The sequence below is a fragment of the Vulpes vulpes genome, chromosome 6 (assembly GCF_048418805.1).
Source record: "Vulpes vulpes isolate BD-2025 chromosome 6, VulVul3, whole genome shotgun sequence".
Taxonomy (NCBI): domain Eukaryota; kingdom Metazoa; phylum Chordata; class Mammalia; order Carnivora; family Canidae; genus Vulpes; species Vulpes vulpes.
Genome location: NC_132785.1, coordinates 65341213 through 65356477, shown reverse-complemented (window position 1 = coordinate 65356477; position 15265 = coordinate 65341213). Strand labels below are relative to the sequence as shown.

Genomic DNA, 15265 nt, shown 5'->3' with positions numbered 1-15265 from the left:
AGGAAGTACTAACAGAGAGGGCGGGATTGCAACCTAGTTTCAGGGGAAGGGGAGGGCTTTAAGGTTGGGACAGGGCGGGGGTCAGGAAGCGAGGGGGCGTGGCCAAGAGGGGAGCCAGGGCCCAGCCAATGAGAAGGGCAAGTGGTCCCTGGCTCCGCCCCCAGAGCGCCTGGGCCTTGAACGCCGAACTAGCGCTTCCCCGCCTTGGTGCCCGGCGGCCCTAGGCGCGGGGTCCCCTCGTCTCGCTCAGAACCTCTATCTAGACCAGTCTACCTTGCTCCGGTACCCACCGGGGAAGCCCCGTTCTGCCGGGACTCAGCTTTGGCCGGTCTGGGCCCTACTCAAGCGAGTCCTGGCCCTTCCCTAGTCGGTCTTGAGAAGGCAGAGCGCGCTCCCGGAGGGATTCCCTGAGACTGCCCCCTTCCAGGTTCCTCCTCGCCCTCCTCAGCCTCAGGCCCTCCCTCCCACTTCCACTCTGATCCCTCTCGGCCCCTCCCTGCAGTCGGGCCTCCTAGGGGGAGCCCCACCACTCAGCTCTCCCTTTCCCTACTCTCCAGCCCCTCCCACCCCGACTCCGGACTTTCCTGGGACCGCCTTTACCTCTCCCTGGAAGCCCCTCCCCTTCGAGGGGCAGCCCCTGTCGGGTTATCCCAGCGCCTCCCTCGGACAGCCCCTGGGCTTGTGACCAAGGCCGCGCCGCCTCCACTAGTCGCAGCTGGCGGAGAATGACTGAGGGGCTGCCTGCCGTTGGCGGCCTGCCAGAGGGAGGGGGAAAGAAGGAAGGGGGCGGGGCTGAGGGGGGCGGGCCTGGACTTGTGGAGTGAAAGCGAAAGGCCGGCGGCGAGCCTGGAGACCCAAGATCTTGCAACTGGAGCAGCATGGCCAAGCCTTGTGCGCTGCGCCTGAGCGGGGAAGCCCGCAAACAGGTAATGGGGGATCGGGAGGCCAGGAAAGGGCCGGGGAGCCCTCCTGGATGGAGGCCAGGCTGGGTACTCCAGGGGACCAAGGCCGTGCCAGAGAACTCGACCTCTCCTTAGTGCTTTCACTTCTCCCGGCGGGGATTCCCAGATTCTTGCCTTCTGGCCAGTCTCTGCACTGAGCCTGGGCTTCCAGGGAGATGTGGCTTGTGGTAGGGAGGGCCTGAGCCAAGTTGGAGGGCATCCGTGTGTGAGTGGGATCTCACTCTTGACAACTGAGACCCTTAACCAACATCCGGGTACTGCTCTCTGTGCAGGTGGATGTCTTCAGGCAAAATCTTTTCCAGGAGGTAAGTCTTCTAGATTCAAGCGATTTGACTCGGAATCTTAGACTAGTACTTGAGGGCAGAAACCTCTCAGAGTGACCCCCAAATCCATCCTGGGCCCTACTTCCCTTATCAGACCTTCACCCAAGGCTCCTAATTATTGATCTCTACCTTTAGTTTGACTCCTCTTAATATTCTCTTTACTTCTGCCACTTCCTCTCCCCTCTTTTGGTGTGGAGTGAAAAGGTGTGGCCCCAAAGTCCTAACCTTGGTCTGCCACTTCCCAGTTTGGGCAAGTCCCTTCACTTCTCATGGCTTCATTTCCTTATTTGTAAGTATTAGAGTCAATGATTTATGAGGACCCTTCCAGTCCTACTTCTCAGACACCTCTGGAGCATCTTCCGAGATTTCCCACCCTTGCAATGTAACCCACAGGCAGAGGAGTTCCTCTACAGGTTCTTGCCACAGAAAATCATACACCTGAATCAACTCTTGCAGGTGAGTGGTGGGGACCCCCTCACACCCCATCCCAAGGCCTCTCTCCTCTCCACCCACCCCCTCTAGCTAACAACTGGGCTCAGCATGCAGAGAACAGTTATGAGGGGTGGACTGGAAGCGTTAGGATGGTGTGAGGCCTGAGCCTGGGCAGAGGGTGGGTGGGCTGCTTGGAGGGAAGGCTGTGACTCAGAATGAAGGGCATAGGCTGGGCCGCCACTGACAGGAGCTCTGTGCAGGAGGACTCCCTCAATGTGGCTGACCTGACCTCTCTCCGGGCCCCGCTGGACATCCCCATCCCAGACCCTCCACCCAAGGATGATGAGGTGAGGCACTTAGGATGCAAAGCTCAGACTATAAACCAGGTGGAGATGATGGGCCTCCAACCTCCCAAGACTTTCCTGAAGCTACTGTCCCCCCCCCCTTTTTTTTTTACCTTAGATGGAAACAGATAAGCAGGAAAAGAAAGAAGGTAAGAGAGGAAGGGGTGGCTGGGGAAGAAGAGATGGCACATTGACTGCTAGATGAGAAGGGGCCTGAATGCCCTTTTTTTCACAGTTCCCAAGTGTGGCTTTCTCCCTGGAAATGAGAAGGTTCTCGCCCTACTTGCCCTGGTTAAGCCAGAAGTCTGGACTCTCAAAGAAAAATGCATTCTGGTAAGCCTGGGGACTGGGAGAAGGAGAAAGGGAAGACAAGCCAGGCCAGGCCCTCATCTTCTTTGGAGATGCAAGTCTTTCACTCAGGGACCTGTTTCTGAAATAGGAAACTTCCTCTGGGCTTTGGGTTTGGATACCTTGGGTTCTCATTCCGCTAGACCTCTGATTTCACAGTGATATCCCTGTAATCAGAGCCTGCTGTGTCCACCTCCATATTGTCAGAACCCACCTCTGTACTAGGTACACAGTGCAGGTGTTGTGCCATCATGAGTTGGTTTAGAGCCTGGGTCCTAGGGGCACCTGGGTGGCTCAGCGGTTGAGTGTCTGCCTTTGGCTCAGGTTGTGATCCCGGGGTCCTGGGATCAAGTCCCGTATTGGGAGGGGGGGGTTCCCCTCAGAGATCCTGCTTCTCCCCCTGCCTGTCTCTGCTTCTCTCTTTGGGTCTCTCATGAATAAATAAATAAAATCTTTTAAAAAAGAAAAAAAAGGGGATCCCTGGGTGGCGCAGCGGTTTGGCGCCTGCCTTTGGCCCAGGGCGCAATCCTGGAGACCCAGGATCAAGTCCCACGTCGGGCTCCCGGTGCATGGAGCCTGCTTCTCCCTCTGCCTATGTCTCTGTCTCTATCTCTGTCTCTCTCTCTCTCTCTCTCTCTCTCTCTGTGTGTGTGTGTGTGACTATCATAAATTAAAAAAAAAAAAGAAAAAAAAAAAGCCTAGGTCCTAGAGACTGCTTGGGCTCAAATCCTGAGTCTATACTTACCTAGCTGGTTACCTTAGGTAAGTTTCTTGGACACTCTGTGACTCAGTTTTTTTCATCCTTTGAATACAGTAGGAACATGTATCTTTAAAAGTTGCTGTAGGGATCCCTGGGTGGCGCAGCGGTTTGGCGCCTGCCTTTGGCCCAGGGCGCGATCCTGGAGACCCGGGATCGAATCCCACATCAGGCTCCCGGTGCATGGAGCCTGCTTCTCCCTCTGCCTGTGTCTCTGCCTCTCTCTCTCTCTCTGTGACTATCATAAAAAAAAAAAAAAAAAAAAAAAAAAAAAAAAAAAAAAAAATTTTTAAAAAGAAACAGCTTTTAAAAAAAAAAATAAATAAAAGTTGCTGTAAAGATTAAATGAGATCTATATAGCACAGTGCCTGGTACAGTAATAAGTCCTCAATTAAATATAGTTATTAGGAAGTGGCAGCTAAAAGGAAAAACCCAGTAAGTTTGTTGAATGATTCCTACATGATCATAACTCAGGTGATCACATGGATCCAGCACCTGATCCCCAAGATTGAGGATGGAAATGACTTTGGGGTGGCAATCCAGGTAAGAAAAGGGTATATGAGGACATTGAGAGCAGGGAGAGACTTAGGGAGTGAGGGGTAGGAACTAGCTATGATCTGGGAGGAGGAGGAAGTTGGTGGGTGAAGGAGGGAGGAGACGAAGTGTTTTTCTTGCCTCCCATCTCTCTCTCTCTCTCTCTTTAATCACAGGAGAAGGTGCTAGAGAGGGTGAATGCAGTCAAGACCAAAGTGGAAGCCTTCCAGACAACCATTTCCAAGTGAGGGCAGCTGAAGGACCAGCATGGGCGGCTGCAGGGACATTTCTTTGGGGTTTCCAAAGCAGGGCAATCCTATCAGAACAATGGGGAGCCCTGGAAAGGGTCTGAAAGAGTTCTTTCTCATTACCCATTCTTGTGTTTATCCTCTTGCTTTTGGCAGGTACTTCTCAGAACGTGGGGATGCTGTGGCCAAGGCCTCTAAGGAGACTCATGTAGTGAGTAGATAGTCATCAGCCTTTTAGCTGAGGCTGGCTGGGGGTGGGGCAAGGAAGGAGGGGCTAGAGGTCTTCTTTGTCTGTTTTCTGACCTTCCCAATATGGAAAATATTAAGCCAAAAGCATTGGCTCAAAAAACTGATTTGGGATTCCAAAACTTTGACCCCATTCTCTGCTGATCCTGTGGGATTCCATTTCTTGGTGCTGAGAAGGGGCTCATCCTCAAGTTACCTATTCCCTATATGAGGAAACCAGATTAATGTCCCAACCTCTCATGGGGCTGACTCAGCTTTGCCTCCCACATCCCAGATGGATTACCGGGCCCTGGTGCATGAGAGAGATGAAGCAGCCTATGGGGAGCTCAGGGCCATGGTGCTGGACCTGAGGGCCTTCTATGTGAGTATGGAATAAGCCCCTATGGGAGATGGTTGAGGGGGATAGGGGAAAAGCCAAGAACCTGACTGCCACCCTTCTGGCTTTCTTCCAGGCTGAGCTTTATCATATTATCAGCAGCAACCTAGAGAAAATTATCAACCCAAAAGGTGAAGAGAAGCCATCTATGTACTAGTTCAGGGAAAAAAATAAATGACCTATGATTGTGTGGATTACCTCTGGTGTGTGTCATTTGTTCAGAAGGCATTTATTGTCACCTATGTCCAGATACTGAATGTGAATCTACTGGTGGGAAAGAGAGGGGATGCCATGACAGCAAAGATGAACGGGAAGCCTGTCCTGTTCTTCTTTCTTAAGAAAGAAGTCATCGTGAAGAACAGAGTGGAGATTGTGACATGTCATGACAGCCATATAGGTAGCCTGTATTTGGGGATTTCGCAAGATCATTTCCATCTGGGGGGGGGCTCATGAGTGCTTCCTGGAAGAAGTGGCATTTGCACAGACCTCTTACAGGAATTTGGACTGAAAGCTGAGCAAATCTGGAGAAAGCTCTGGGGCTGAGATCAGGGAAAGAAGAAAGAACGGGAACCCTGGGTGGCGCAGCGGTTTAGCGCCTGCCTTTGGCCCAGGGCGCGATCCTGGAGACCCGGGATCAAGTCCCATGTCGGGCTCCCGATGCATGGAGCCCGCTTCTCCCTCTGCCTATGTCTCTGCCTCTCTCTCTGTGTGTGACTATCATAAATAAATAAAAATTATTAAAAAAAAAAAAAGAAGAAGAAAGAACACTCATCATCAGCTCAGAGCAAGCCTGAGTGAGGTTTCACTGGGAGAATTATGGGTGAAAGGTGGGACTCCTTCTCAAGAGCAGACAAGGGCAAAAAACACTCCCAAGACACTGTGTTGAAGGAAATAATATCGCAGGACATAAAGGGAAGGATGGGTCTGTAAATTTGTTCTCTTTTCCCCTCCTTCAGCCAATTACCTCTTTTACTTCTGCAGAGACTACATTAAGGAAACCAAGGGCCATATATCCTGGGTGGCAAAAGTAACACCGCTCGTTAGCGATGGAGCTGGCCTACAGTACAAATCCACTCATCCTATAGTAGGAGCAAGGCAGTCCGCTTCGTGCCCAGGTTCGGAGACCCGGCGCCCTGGGACACCTGGCGCCGGGCGCGCGCTCCACCCGGCTGGCTTTGCTGGGCCTGCGGGAGCGGGCGGCACAGGTCTCAGACCCAGCCATCCTCAGGCCCGGGCCGCAGTCGAGCAGCCTAGCCAATCAGCGTGCGGGCGGCTCTCTCCAGTTTTCTGTGGTTCGCGGGAGACAAAGGCGGGGCAAGGTTTGGAGGCGGCCGATGATTGGGCAAAATGAGAACCTTTGAGCCTATCAAGGAGCACCATGTGGGCGGGCCTCCAGAAGCGGGCGCTGCTCTGGGCAGCCGGCTGGAGTCCCCCCAGTCTCGCGCGGATCTGGGGCCGCCCCCGGGGGGCGGGCGGGGGCGGGGCTCCGCGCCGCAGCGTGCTTACCGGGCCGCCTGCGTTCCGGGCCGGTGGGGGCCGGGGGCCGGGGGCCGGGGGCCGGGGGCCGGGTCCCCCGGAGCCGGCGGGCTGTTTTCGACCCGAGTCTGCGTCACTGCCGAATCTAAGCTAGGGGGCGGAGGGAAGGGGCCAAGGAAGGCGCCGGGGCGCTGGAGGGAGCTTCGCGGACGCGAGCTGGGGCCTCGCTCGCCATGGGGGAGGTGGAGATCTCGGCCCGGGCCTACGTGAAGATGTGTCTGCACGCCGCGCGGTACCCGCACGCCTCCGTCAACGGGCTGTTGCTGGCGCCCTCGCCGCGGTCGGGAGAATGTCTGTGTCTCACCGACTGTGTGCCCCTGTTCCACAGCCACCTGGCCCTGTCCGTCATGCTGGAGGTCGCCCTCAACCAGGTGCCGCCGCTGGACGCCCACCGACCGCCGCGAACCCCCCTAACACCCTTAGCCCAAGCCCATCCCCGGCCTTGGCAGCAGTGCACACCTCCAGGGCGGGCCGCACGATTGAGTTTCTGATGGCCCCTTTCCCACGGCAGGTGGATGTGTGGGGCGCGCAGGCCGGTCTGATAGTGGCTGGGTACTACCATGCCAATGCAGCTCTGGACGACCAGAGGTGAGTGGAGTAGCCAGAGGCAGAAGGCTAAGGGTTACGGCATGAGGATCCGCATGAGGATCGAGAGAACTTTTGGTCATTCCTTCCATTTTTCCTTCGTCACATGCTTAGGAGCAGGGACTATATCCACCAGGCATTAGGCTGGGTATGAAGGAGCTCCCTGGAAGAGCTGTGGTGGGGGTGGGGAGGATAGCTGTGTATCAGTACAAGCTGGCACCTGATTTGAACTGAGGTGGCTGGCCTGGCCAAGTTCTAAAAGAGCACAGAGGAAGCCCAACCAGTAACTTTTGGGGGGAAAATTTTTCCTTATGTAGAGAAAAAGTTATGTACTTTTGTATTAACCACATATCTGGATCAAATTATGCAGTTTTGTAATTTGCCTTTCCCTCCTCAGTAAGTATCTGCCATCTTTCCATGTCTACACCAAAAAATTTATCCTAATAGCTATATAGTATGAGTATGGATGTACTAGGATTTATTTAATGCCTTAAATATTGAGGTTGTTTCCTTTTTTTTTTTTTTTGTTAATACACTGTCCAATCATTAAATTCTTTATAAGTGGAATTTCTGGGTCAGCATACGTATAATATACTGTTTAAATTTGGGTGGCTATGCCAAATTACCCTCCCAAAAGATGACCTTTGATTTTCACCTTGACTAGCAGTCCCGAGCACCTGTTTTCCACTGCACTCAAGCATTAAGTAGTTATGTATGAAACTTCTAGCAGGTCTGGCCCCCCAGGCCAGCTACAGGGAAAGGCCATCACGGTACCATCATCGAGGAGATCTGGGAAATCCAGCTCAGATGGATAGGGTCCACCCATAGTCAGCTCCTCACTCCTCTGATCTTCCCTTTACACAGTGCTGGGCCCCTGGCCTTGAAAATTGCTGGGCGGATTGCAGAATTCTTCCCTGATGCAGTCCTTGTTATGGTGAGTTTTGGGTTCCTGGGTGGGGAGTTGGTGAGAAAGTAGGAAGGGGGATCCTTGAAACCCTCACCCTCACCTTTCCTTGTCTGCACAGTTGGACAATCAGAAACTGGTGCCTCAGCCTCATGTGCCCCCTGTCATTGTCCTGGAAAACCATGGTCTCCGCTGGGTCCCCAAGGACAAGAACTTGTGAGTGCCCCACTCCCTCCACCTCTTCTTGGAAGCCCACAGCTCCTGGGCCTCCTCTGTCTTTGATCTTGCCCCAAGGGTCCATCTCTAGATGCTAATCTCTGGCAAGTGTCTGGCCCCACTGCCTGCTGAGTTTGACCTCCACGGGGGTTATTATTTCAGAGTGATGTGGAGGGACTGGGAAGAGTCACGGCAGATGGTGGGAGCACTCCTGGAGGGCCGGGCCCACCAGCACCTTGTGGACTTTGACTGCCACCTTGATGACATCCGGCAGGACTGGACCAACCAGCAGCTGAACACCCAAATCACCCAATGGGTTGGTCCCACCAATGGAAATACCTGAGCCAGGGCTGGGGGGTGGGATGGGGAGGGTCAGGATCTAATAAAGAGACTGGGCTGAAGGACAATGGTATGACTATTTATTGTGCCTGGGAGGTGAGGGGAGGGAGAAACCTCAATGGGCTGAAGTTGGGGAAAGTCTGGAGTCCTCAGTAGAAGATAGGATAGTCTCTGCTGGACCCATTACAGAATGAAAGGAGGCTCTCAATAGATCATTCCTTTTGTTTCTCCCCTGGGCTTCTTGAGCTTCTCAAAGTTCTTCAAGATGATGTCATATAATACAGCCTACAGGGCCAGAGAGGAGTGGGGGTCAGCCACAGGCCCCCAATGGCTCTGGTGCCCCATATCTAGCATTATGGAGATGCTAAGCTCTGTCACCCTTCACCCCCAGCCTACAGGGTCAGGTAGTAGGTGGCCTGGGAAAGCTGCCTCTACCCATCCCTGCCCTCACTTCCTCACATAAGCATTACGGATCTCCATGACCATCAGCCGGATGTCCCGGTACTCTGCCTCATCCAGCTCGTGCACCAGCTGCCGATAGTCACCCTGTGGGAGAGCTGGGTCAGGCCAGACTTCAGATGCATCCTTCCCCCACCCATATACCCTGACTTAGGCCTCACCTACCACATGGGGCTGCTTGGCTGCTTTGGTCACAGCATCACCCCGCTCAGAGAAATACCTGTGGGAAGTAGAAGGGTATGGAGTGGGAGAAGGAAGAGGGAGCCCAGGGCTCTGTGCAAGGCAAAGGCAGAGTGTGAATGCAGGTGCCAGTGGGCAGTCACTCACTTGGATATTTGAGTGTGGAAGCCTTCCAGCTTGGTGTGAAGAGCGGTCATCAGCTCAAACACCTTCTCCTGGGGGAAGAATGCAACGGGGAAAGTGGAAAGCATCGTGGACTGGAGCAGTAAGAAGGGCAGAGGAGTGGGGCAGCGCTCTCACCTGGACAGCCACTCCGAAATTGTTTCCATCTTCAATCCGAGGTATCTGTAGCTGCAACCAGGTGGTGACCTGGGAAGAGGGAAAGGCATCAAAGCCACATCAGCTCCCTACCTAATTTCCAGGTTCCTGTCCTCTGCTTGCCTGCCCACAGTGGGTGAGGGAAGTATGCCAAGTCTGTCCTAAGCCCCAGGGCCCACAATTCTGGCTGCATTTGCTGTGCTCTCTGGCTCAGGCCTGGCTGGTGCTAAGTTCTACCTAGCAGGAACCAAGGAGGACAAAGGATTTGATCTGAAGCCTAGAGATGGAATTGGGAGGGCTCACCAGGTTGAGTTGCTCAATGACATCCTTGATCTCAGGCTTTAGACGCTGAAGGAGGACCACAATCTTCTCATTGCAGTTCACTGGGCCACAGGGAGGACCTAGGCAGTGGGCAACGGGGTCAGTCACCAGGCTGGGACTGTGTGAGGGCAGGGAAGAGCTCCTGGGAAGTGAGACTCCAGTCCCTTCATAGTAGTACCTTTGTCTTCATCTTCCCCTTTCTTCTTTTCATCTTTTTCTTCCTTCTGCAGGGAGAGAGGAGCTCTTGGGAGTCAGGCTGAAGGCTGATTTTCCCCATGATTGGGCCCCTCCTCCCAGCTCTTCCCAGCTTGCCTCCTGCTGTTTCTTTCGTTCCTCTTTCTCTTTCTCCTTGACTGGATCAGGTACCGGGATGTCCAATGGGGCCTTCAGATTGTTCAGGTTGGCTTCATTGAGAGCTGGCTCCTGGTGCAGGGTGGGAGGAGGGCTGGAGGCAAGGGCATCCCTCTCACCTCGCTCTGACGGCCCCCCAGACTCTCCCCTTGACCCCTCTCTCTAGCTTTTTGCTGCCCCTAATACCTTTAAAAATGCATCCAACTCAGAAATCTTCTTGGGGAAGTAGCTCCCCAGCAGGTTCTCTGTCTGTGTGTGAGGTGGGGTAGGGGAAAACGGAGGTCAGAATCAAATATTCTTCGAGGCAGTGAAGCAGGGCTGACACTGCCCAGCAAGGAAGGGTGAGCAGTGGGCGTTAGGTAGGGGTGGGGTGCTGATGGGGCAGGTCTTACCTTGGTACACAGGTCTTCACGGAACACGTCCACCTGTGGGACACAGGCAGCCCTTCACACACCTGGCTTTATGGCCAGTTCACTTGAGGACCGTTCCCTTAGGGTTTTGAAGGGCCTGACCTGGGGACGGGTGGAACGCATCCCGTGGGGTTGGGGAGGGTGAAGTGGATCCCCGTGGGGCTGGATGTGGGGGATGAGAACATTCCTGGTGGTGAAGGGCGAATGGTCCAAGTGAGAACAGATCGCTCCGGTCTCCTGGGCTGTACAAGGACGGGTGTAAGAGCCTCTGCGACTGGGGCAGGGACGGAGTGCCTTGTGGAGTGGCCGGGGGCCCTCCCGTGGGAAAGGCCATGAGGTGGCGGGGCAGCTTCGCACCCGTCCGTGTGTGGCCCCGGGCCCCGCGCCAGCGGACCTCCCCTCCACGCCGGCTCTCCGCTTCACCGCACTCCGCTGGACCTCGGCCGCCGGCCTCTCCCGGCAGGCGGACCTCGCCTGTCTCTCCCGGGGCACAGGTGCTCCTGGCACCGGGCCTCACCGGGGCTCCTACCGACCTCGACCCCGACCCCGACCCCGACCCCGACCCAGACCCGCGACGGGGGCTGGGGGCGGGGCACGACGCCTGCAGCCTCTCGGAGCCACGCCTCCCTAGCGGGCCCTTCCTCGAACCCGCAGCGCTCACCTTGGCTTGGGCTTCAGGCTGGACCCTGAGCGTGGCCATAGCCGGGGCGGGGGGCCTAGCGCCGCACGAGACGCGGAGCGTGCACGGGGAAGAGAAAGCGAAAGCGGCGCTCGCCGCCCGCTCGGCCTTCCTGGGGAGCGGCCAGCGGCGGCGCTGGAGGGGGCGGGGCCGGCCCCGGAGCCGAGCGGGCGGAGGGCGGCAGGCAGGCCGGGCGCCCCCTGCCGGCCGCGAGGAGCGCTGCCACCGCCTCCTGCGCCCCAGCGCGCCTCCCCTCCCCGCCCTGCTCTCGAAGCCCAGCCTCTCCCTCCCCGCCTCCTCGCTTCCCGCCTTTCGTCCCCAAGCCTACGGCCAGCACCCCTGCTACTTCTTGCCTCGCCTCGCCTCGCCTCCCCACGCACCGCGGCCCCGCCTCCGGGAGCCCATAGGCCGGCCGCTCGGCCAGTGCCCGCCTCCTACCTCCCTGCTCCCGGACTCTGGTTCCCTTGTGTCCCTGCTCGGCCTGGGACGGTGATAAGCCTTATCTGGCTCCTTTCCATCTTTTCTGGCCTCCCTTCCCTAGTCCTGGCTCCACGGGCATCGTCTGACCCATGCGGTGACATTCAGCCGCTGTCACCTCTTCAACCCAGGCCCGGTCAGCTCCCTCCTGATCCTTATTGTGGATTACACCCCTCTCTACTCTCCACACAGACCTCTCCAGCTTAAAGCTCTTTCCCAATTTCATGTTTACTTTAGAATGAAATCTAAAGGGCTTTCCTGGCCCAGAAGGCTTGCCTGGACTGCCTGGCACCTGTTCTCCTTCAACTTCACTTTGTACTGCTTTGCCATCTTCCTTACACTTGCAAATAACCAGGCCTTCCATTGTTGCTTAAACCTGTTGTGTCATGTATCACCTTTATTCCTGCCTCAGGCCTTTGGCCTTACCAGTCCCTTGGCCTGACACACCCTTTCCCTGCCTGGGGTTGTCATTAGGTTCTCAGCTCAAATGTCACCTCTCCAGAGGTAACTCTCTCCATCATCCTTTATAAAGTATCTCCCTGCCAAGTCTCCATTACAAACCGACCTGGTTTAGTACATTCATAGCACTGAGCTCTCTACTATTAGCTCTCTACTATTACTATTTAATTTGGGGAGGGGGGACATAGTGTGGTTTAGACCAGGGTTTGACAAACTTTCCCTGTAAAAGGCCAGATAGTAAATATTTTAGGCTTTGAGGGCTGTATGGTGTCTGTAGAAACTACTTAACTCTGCCATTAGAGCAGGTAAATAGCCATACCCTACCTAAATGAATTAGCAGGGTTAGGTTCTAATAAAACTGTCTATGGACCCTGGAATTTTAATTCTGTGTAATCTTCACATACCATAAAATATTATTCTTTGTTTTTTTCAATCATTAAAAATGTAAAAAACCTTTCTTAACTCTCAGGCCATATGAAGTCTGGCCACAGGAGGGCTGTGGTTGCTAGTCCTTGGTTTAGAACCCATACCGCCTGGGTTTCTAATTCTGGCTTTAATATCTACTAGCTGTGAACAAGTCACTTAACCTCTGTGTCTCGGTTTTCACTACTGTACAATAGGAACACTACCAAACCCACCTAATAGTGTTGTTATGAGGACTAAATGTCTTGGTTTATTTGAAGAACTTGGAGACACTTAGAACTCTGCCTGACACATAGTAAGCACAAGAGAAGTGTGTGCTATTATTTGTGAGTTAATTATCTGCTTCCCCCGCTAGCCCCTAAGCTCCCAAACAGCAGAAACCTTGTCTTTCTTATTTCTTTTTTTTTTTAAGATTTTATTTATTTATTCATGATAGTCACAGAGAGAGAGAGAGAGAGAGAGGCAGAGACACAACACAGGCAGAGGGAGAAGCAGGCTCCATGCAGGGAGCCCGACGTGGGATTCGATTCCGGGTCTCCAGGACCGTGCCCTGGGCCAAAGGCAGGCGCCAAACCACTGCGCCACCCAGGGATCCCGTCTTTCTTATTCCTAAGGCATGGGAATTATGCTTGGCTCAAAAAATACCTGTTATGTGAATGTGCCCAGGCAGGCAGGCCCTTAAGGAAGGCGGAAGAGGGATTCAGTGGAAGAAGCAGAAAAAACAAATCAACCAGACTGGAGATGAAGCACCTGCTCTATGGGAGTGCTGCCCATATCCAAAGGGCACTTTTATCTGCTCTAGCATTGCCATTCCTTGACATCAGAGGCCCCCCAGAGAGCTTGAAGTCTGCAAGGACTGGGAGACTTGAAAGGATACCAGGAGGGATGGAGATCAAGCATAAGGAAGGACATATATGGTCACTAACAGCAAGGAATGACCAAGGAACTGAGACTGCCTGACTCCCTTCTTAGCCTTCCCACCCTTTTTGAGCCCCCCAACCCCCCTCCCAACCAAATGATGAGCAGAGCCAGAGCTAGGCCTGATTTGCCTTTATTTCCTTCAGTTATGCTTGCGGCTGGAGTGGCGCCGAGGGAAGAGCCCGTGGCCCGGGCTCCCTGGAGACCAGGGCTGATGATACCAGCTGCCATAGGTGAGGTACCAGGCAAAGGTGCCAACCGCGGCACCCACCACCTTGTGAGTATACTGGTGGAAGTAGATGACGGTACAGAGCAGCAAGAAGTTCCAGAGGCCCAGCAACAGCACGTTGAGCAGGAAGACAAGGCGAAGGGGGGCCCCGGCTGGCAGCCCATGGGCCAGATACTTGGCGAACACTGCGGCTTCCTCGGCCATGAGCAGGCAGCAGAAGGTGAGCAGGAAGGTGTGGGAGGAGACGGTGTAGCCCCGCCACTGGTGGCCAGCCGCCAGGCAGCTGCGGCGGTCTGGAAGCTCGTGGAGCAGCAGGCCCTGGGGCAGAGGCTCGAAGCAGGAGCCGGTCAGGTCCTCGATGAGCAGGAAGGCCCGGCCGGCCCCCCGCCACACCGCTGCCCCCACCACCAGCCGGCTCAGGTGCCGGGCAGTCACTGCCACACGCCGAGTAGCCAGGAACACCACCAGCAACACGAAGCCCCCCAGGAAGGTACATGTCCAGCCCCATGCTGAATTCACAAACTTTCTGTGGGCACAGAAGAAGGGAGACTAGCTACTGAGACCCCTCCACCCCAGCTTCCACGCCATCTGTGTTCCCACGCTGCTCCGTCCCCAGTCCTACATAGTATCACCCGTTGTTCCCCCGCTTCCTCCCCATCCACTTAAATTTTGTCGGCTCCTTAGAGGTCCATTCATCCTTCCAGGAGCCACATTTGCTCTTCAGCCCTGCTTCTGATTTCCCCTGTACCCCATGACTCTGTTCCCCTCCCCCCACCTCCCAATTTCTCGTCAACCACCTAGCCTATTTTTAGTGTCCAGACTGGCAGGAGGACAGAAACCTGGAGGTGGGAGCTGGGATCCCAGAGTGCAGGGAGCCGGCGCCCACAGCCTCCAGCGGACTCACATGTTGAAGAAGTTGCCATGGCTGGCGAAGATAGTCCGAGGGTTGACATGGAACTGCAGAAGGGGCCCAAAGATGACCACTGCTGCCAACCAGGCATGGTAGAGGCGCCGTAAGCAGGGGCTGCCCAGGAGGCGGGCGGCCTGTTCACTTCCAAAGTACAGCAAGGCAGAGGCCACCCAGAGCAGCACCTTGACCAGGCAGCCCAGCAATGCCCGGATTCGGGCCCCGGCCCCCAGCCCTGCCCCCACTGCCGGCCCCCGCTCCATGTTCCCTCCCTCCCCGCTAACCGCCTGCTCTGCTGGGCAGCTGAGGAGGGGCTGATGGGGCCCCCCCTGGACAAGGACAGGCAGTGACAGGTGTGGCAGACACAGGGCAGAGCCCTGTTGGCAGCTGGCAGGCGGGGGAGAGGGGCGGGGGGCAGTAAGGGGCCAGGGCGGAGGGCTGCCACGTCAGCAGGGTCCTAGCTTTGGATGTGTGTCCTGACAGTGGCCTGTGTCCTTTCCTGTTAGCCCTGTGTCCCCACTCCAACCATGTTCTGGTTCATGTCAGAGGGCCAGGCCTGCTGTTCGGTGTCCTGTCCACAGCCTTCCTGGGTCTCCCTGTCTGTTTGGTCAGCTGGTCATTCCCACCCCACCCCACCCTTACCATGTTTGCTCCACAGGGAAATCAGGGGTCCTGAAGATTCAAACTAACCAGACCTTGGAAATTATTAAAAAAAAAAAAAATCTGTGTCTGCCTCATCATCAGTATGATCCGGCTCCTTTCCTGAATTCTGAGGGCAAGAGCCTGCCACTGCAGGATGCACAAGGTGGCCGTGCACGGTACTGCGTCCAGCTCAGGCTGGGGAGGCACATCGGCAAGGGTATCCACTTAGGTGCACCGGACCCTAGGGCCTTGACCTAGCCCCAGGCCCTGTCTGGTGTGAAGGGCTCTGAGGGGCTAGTTTCGCCCTATGCAAACCATGGTGGTTATGCAATGCACAAGCCA

The 15265-nt window shown here is 55.3% G+C and overlaps 4 protein-coding genes across 7 annotated transcripts; 2 read left to right on the top strand and 2 right to left on the bottom strand.

Moving 5' to 3' along the window:
* Positions 1-139: 139 nt before the first annotated feature.
* Positions 140-4767, top strand: PSME2 (proteasome activator subunit 2). Of its 3 annotated transcripts, none has more exons than XM_026007591.2 (11): positions 140-926; positions 1235-1267; positions 1679-1741; positions 1978-2064; positions 2180-2210; positions 2297-2394; positions 3641-3709; positions 3877-3944; positions 4105-4159; positions 4469-4555; positions 4647-4767. In XM_026007591.2, exons 1-11 carry the CDS (start codon positions 879-881, stop codon positions 4725-4727), a joined length of 720 nt encoding a protein of 239 aa, XP_025863376.1. In that variant the 5' UTR covers positions 140-878; the 3' UTR covers positions 4728-4767. The 3 variants fall into 3 exon arrangements, with proteins under 3 accessions (XP_025863376.1, XP_025863377.1, XP_072617355.1); XM_072761254.1 differs by having other exon boundaries at positions 684-926; positions 1580-1741; XM_026007592.2 differs by lacking the exon at positions 3641-3709 and having other exon boundaries at positions 163-926.
* Positions 4768-6052: 1285 nt separating this feature from the next.
* On the top strand, positions 6053-8218 carry EMC9 (ER membrane protein complex subunit 9). Of its 2 annotated transcripts, XM_026007583.2 has the most exons (5): positions 6053-6477; positions 6618-6694; positions 7556-7625; positions 7717-7811; positions 7974-8218. In XM_026007583.2, exons 1-5 carry the CDS (start codon positions 6280-6282, stop codon positions 8152-8154), a joined length of 621 nt encoding a protein of 206 aa, XP_025863368.2. In that variant the 5' UTR covers positions 6053-6279; the 3' UTR covers positions 8155-8218. The 2 variants fall into 2 exon arrangements, with proteins under 2 accessions (XP_025863368.2, XP_025863367.2); XM_026007582.2 differs by having other exon boundaries at positions 6064-6694.
* PSME1 (proteasome activator subunit 1) lies at positions 8209-11042 on the bottom strand. The gene is made up of 11 exons (XM_026007581.2): positions 10851-11042; positions 10172-10204; positions 9966-10028; positions 9741-9851; positions 9607-9652; positions 9411-9508; positions 9090-9158; positions 8937-9004; positions 8775-8829; positions 8610-8696; positions 8209-8435 (listed from the first exon to the last, which is right to left on the bottom strand). Exons 1-11 carry the CDS (start codon positions 10887-10889, stop codon positions 8355-8357), a joined length of 750 nt encoding a protein of 249 aa, XP_025863366.1. The 5' UTR covers positions 10890-11042; the 3' UTR covers positions 8209-8354.
* A 2220-nt stretch (positions 11043-13262) lies between these two features.
* Positions 13263-14872, bottom strand: FITM1 (fat storage inducing transmembrane protein 1). The gene is made up of 2 exons (XM_026007580.2): positions 14279-14872; positions 13263-13900 (listed from the first exon to the last, which is right to left on the bottom strand). Exons 1-2 carry the CDS (start codon positions 14542-14544, stop codon positions 13288-13290), a joined length of 879 nt encoding a protein of 292 aa, XP_025863365.2. The 5' UTR covers positions 14545-14872; the 3' UTR covers positions 13263-13287.
* Between the last annotated feature and the right edge of the window lie 393 nt (positions 14873-15265).